General features: G+C 35.2%; 1 protein-coding gene across 1 annotated transcript; it reads right to left on the reverse strand.

The window, feature by feature from the left end:
- Positions 1–415: 415 nt before the first annotated feature.
- On the reverse strand, positions 416–2,651 carry LOC139853678 (uncharacterized). Its single transcript, XM_071843052.1, has 3 exons — positions 2,516–2,651; positions 1,413–2,035; positions 416–571 (listed from the first exon to the last, which is right to left on the reverse strand). The coding sequence occupies exons 1-3, from the start codon at positions 2,601–2,603 to the stop codon at positions 416–418; spliced, it is 867 nt and encodes a 288-aa protein (XP_071699153.1). The 5' UTR covers positions 2,604–2,651.
- Between the last annotated feature and the right edge of the window lie 1,631 nt (positions 2,652–4,282).

Here is a 4,282-nt window from a genome sequence, read left to right on the forward strand (position 1 = left end):
CCGAATGATCCCGCTGCAACGCGAGGGCCAATTCGGATCTCGTTATAATGATCTATGAACTCAAATAAGCAAATAAAACAAAACGTAAGAGTGAATGAGTTTTTAGGGAGGCCAATTACATTATATAAATTTTCAACCCTTAAATATCAAAAAAAGTCATACTAGTAGCACAAAAATCAAGGTAGGCCAATGCCCTCCTTTGTCTCCATAAACCTCCGCCTCTGCTCGGGTAATCAAGCTTCCCGAACGCAAAACTTGTTACCATGTGAATTGCGCATTATTTATGTGCACCCTCTAGTCACACTCTTTTTTGAACAATTTGGCATAGCCAGGAATTGAACCCGGGTAGTGTGCTTCATTGGGAAACTCGGTGGCCACTCAGGCGATTTCGGCATAACAAAGCTTGCCTGATCGTTTAGTCAACGAGACGTACGTAAGTCGACATAGCTCTATTTATATGCTCTTTTGGCGAAAGAGGACTGTCTATCCAAAGCCCTGCTCTACTTTTTTCATCGAGATTGGGTTGGTGCTCCGAGTTTTCTAACCTAACTCCCAGTTCTAGTAGTACAAGCTTCATGATGTACACAGTTCAACTTGTATCATACTACCATTCGCCTATTAAATAACCTTTGGTAATCATGAGGGTAGTCTTTTTTTCTTTTGGTTCCACACGTACTCGAGTTCTAACATTTGAATTTCTCTTACATTCTACGATCCCGAAACAGATCCTATCAAATATTTCACATTTTCTATGAACATCTCTATTTTAGGTATTCGGGGAATCCTCCTTAATAGACGAAATATTCCTATTTTGTCAATGCCAATTTAATCAATGCTATTAGCTGTGAATTCGAACTTTTTGGTATTTTGCGTTTCTTCGGATGATATGATGGGTCAATCATTTGCTTCATTGGTTTCAACGGTGGCAGCTGCGGAATCTGCTATTGGGTTAGCCATTTTCATTATTAGTTGTTGTTTCCATTTGGTAGTTTTTTTTTATCGTTGTTAATATTACCGGCACGACCCATCCAGATTATGTCCGCGGATTGGTAGTGAGAGGACTCTTAGTACCTGCATACCCAAAAGGGGGCGCTGGTTAAAACACAAGACTTTTTCTCTTTTTTGCTCTCCCTTAGCCCCCCGAACCGCGCAAAATGGTCGTCTATTACACGGCTCACTAACTCATATATATATATATATATATATATATATATATATATATATATATATATATATATATATATTTGCGAAGTTGCAAATCTATGAACGATTCCATAACAGCCCCCGCCGACGAATAATAGGTACCGCCACTCCAGGCAGATATATATATATATATATATATATATATATATATATATATATATATATATATATATATATATATATATATATATATATATATAATTGTTCACTAGTTTCATTTGAAATTTCACTTTTATTTGATACGGAGTGCTACATATCGAGCTAGCTAGTACATATTTCTTTCGAAAGAAATCATGCCAATTATTATTACATACATAGTACATATATATATATAGTAGTACGTAATGCACGATTGCACGGTGACCATGCATCATGATAACATCAGTATATACTTGGTTTTGAGTTTGTTTGTAAGCAGTTGCCTCTGCAAAAGTAGAGCAACATTTGCATCCTCCTCTTTGGTTGTATCGTCCACCGCCACAGCAACCATACCTACACCCACCATGTCCACCACCACCACCACCTCCCTGCTGACTGCCACCGTTGTCATGTCCTCCACGTCCGCCATCGTTGTCATGTCCTCCACGTCCGCCACCGTTGTCATGACCTCCATGTCCACCGCCGTTGTCATATCCTCCACGTCCGCCACCGTTGTCATGACCTCCATGTCCACTACCGTTGTTATATCCTCCACGTCCACGTCCGCCACCGTTGTCATGACCTGCATGTCCACTACCGTTGTCATATCCTCCACGTCCGCCACCGTTACCATTGTCATGTCCACTCCGTCCACCACCATTGTATTCTCCACGGCCTCGGTCATCAAGTGTACCTGCACCAATCAATGGTAGTCGTCCATTTTCATGGTTTTTAATGGAGTTACGATATACACCTAATTTATAAGAAAATTTCTATACAAAAAATAAAAAATAACGTGCAAATGCATACAATATAATTAAGGTGGACCAACAGAAGTATGAACAGAAGAATATGTATTGTGTTTGATCCATCTTTTATATGACACGTAATTTTGTTTCTGTCTTCTCTCTTAACGTCTCGTGATAAATAAAATAATCATCATTATCTTAAGAAATGACATTCTTGCTAATCCATAATTACTGTACGATCTACAAATGACGGAACAAATTTGTCACTAACTAACTTGTCTGTCATGTAGATTGTGCCACATGTTATCATTATATTGTTAGCTTGAACGATATTTAGTATGAACAAAGTTAAGTCTAATATAATATATTATCATATCATATTTTATACGGAGTATATGGTAATGGTATTATTAAAGGTTACTTACTGTCCTTTGCAGCAACTACTTCAGAGGTAATGAGAAGCACAACAGCAAAAGCTAGAGCAAGAAAAAAGTAAATTTTTGAAGAAGCCATTTTTTATATAAAAGGAAATATTTGGAAGAAGAAGAAGGATGAGGAAACTAGTGTGTTATATGTATCTTTTTATACTAAGATTTTAATTTTATGCACGAGAACGTACATAAATTTAGTGTGGTCCATGTATTGGTTGGCTGGTGAAGATTTGTGACAGATTTTATTTCCTTTTGACATTCTGCCCCTCATTCAACTCTTATCATATAGGTACATAAATACTTCATCTAAGTTAAAAATATTTACTCATTGTTTCCCAAAATTATTTTCTCACTTTTATTTCTATAAATTTTTCCTCTACAATTTTGACTTCAAATACACAGTGTTAGTATTATTGTTTGTGACTTTTTGTTATATAATATTTAGAGTTGTAATGCTTTGGATCTAACAATTTGTTTGAAATCTAAGAGATCAATCAGAGCACAACATGTGGTGATACAATGACATGTAAATGAAAAAAAAAATCAAATTTTCTTTTTTTGTTTCATAAATTCTTTTGTTTAAAAAAAAAATTTTCAAAAAAAAAAAAAAATTATTTAGCCCGATTTAGGGTTTAGGGTTTAGAATTTTGGGTTTAGTCCATAAACCCTAAACCCTAAAATCAAAATCATTCGTAAAACTCAATCTAAACCCTAATTTCTAAACCGTAATTGCTAAATTCTAAACCCTGGATATAGGGTTTAGGGTTTTGGGTTAGTTTAGAGTTTATGATGTCAATCACATTTGATCCAAATTTTAGAGTAGTTTTGACTACATGTGAAAACAAATGATTGTTGAGCCACATGTTGCGCTTTAATTGGTCCTTGAATCTCAACTTAAAAGTTAGAATCATTTGAATATTCCTCATAATATTTAATTAAAGTTACGCCAATAAAAAATACATTTTATAACCGAACTTATTCATATAAATTTCATCAAATATTATATAACATATATAAAAAATATTTAAAGTCAAAATTTAAGAAGAAAGACTTTGAAAAATCAAAGGGACGGTTATTTTGAAATGGATGGAGTATTTGTTTTAAATTGTAACTCACGCATCCAACACCTATTAATTCAACAATATGTCCACGACGGGGCTTGAACCTCCAATTTTTTTGGTTGAAAGGCTTATCTAATACCGCTAGACTATACTTCCTCTCCAAGACTAACTGTCATATCAGTGTCACATCATTATTTTCTCACAAAGACTAACCAGGACTAAAGACTCTCAACCATGACATACTTCCTCACAAAAATGAGACCTACTATATTTTAATTTGTTATAATAAAATACGGATATAGAAGCTAAAGGTACAAGATATATATCTGTGTAATCTGTCCTCAATTATGTTGTAAGTTGTAACAAGACAAAGAGTAGCACGAATCATTTCAGGACTAGCAGGCTAAGGCAAACCCATCCAAGCACTCATAGTCCTCATCTAGGGCGAGCAGAACGCATATACCGTTGGGAATGCTCTTAAGCTCCTTGGTATCAAGTTCAATTTATTTTGTTTTTGGCAACATTCTATATAGGAAGAATCTCATATTTCCTCCTCCTAAAAAGGCAGAAGGTTTTTTTTTCCAGTGGTTAGGACCTTGAGTTATTACTTATTTCAGAAGGGCTAACACGGATTGTCTTTCCAACGTAAATTTCTGTTAAATAAATGCCTTCCGCTAGCTGGTTATTGAAAGCCTGTGGA

This window comes from Rutidosis leptorrhynchoides, chromosome 1 (genome assembly GCF_046630445.1).
Source record: "Rutidosis leptorrhynchoides isolate AG116_Rl617_1_P2 chromosome 1, CSIRO_AGI_Rlap_v1, whole genome shotgun sequence".
Taxonomy (NCBI): domain Eukaryota; kingdom Viridiplantae; phylum Streptophyta; class Magnoliopsida; order Asterales; family Asteraceae; genus Rutidosis; species Rutidosis leptorrhynchoides.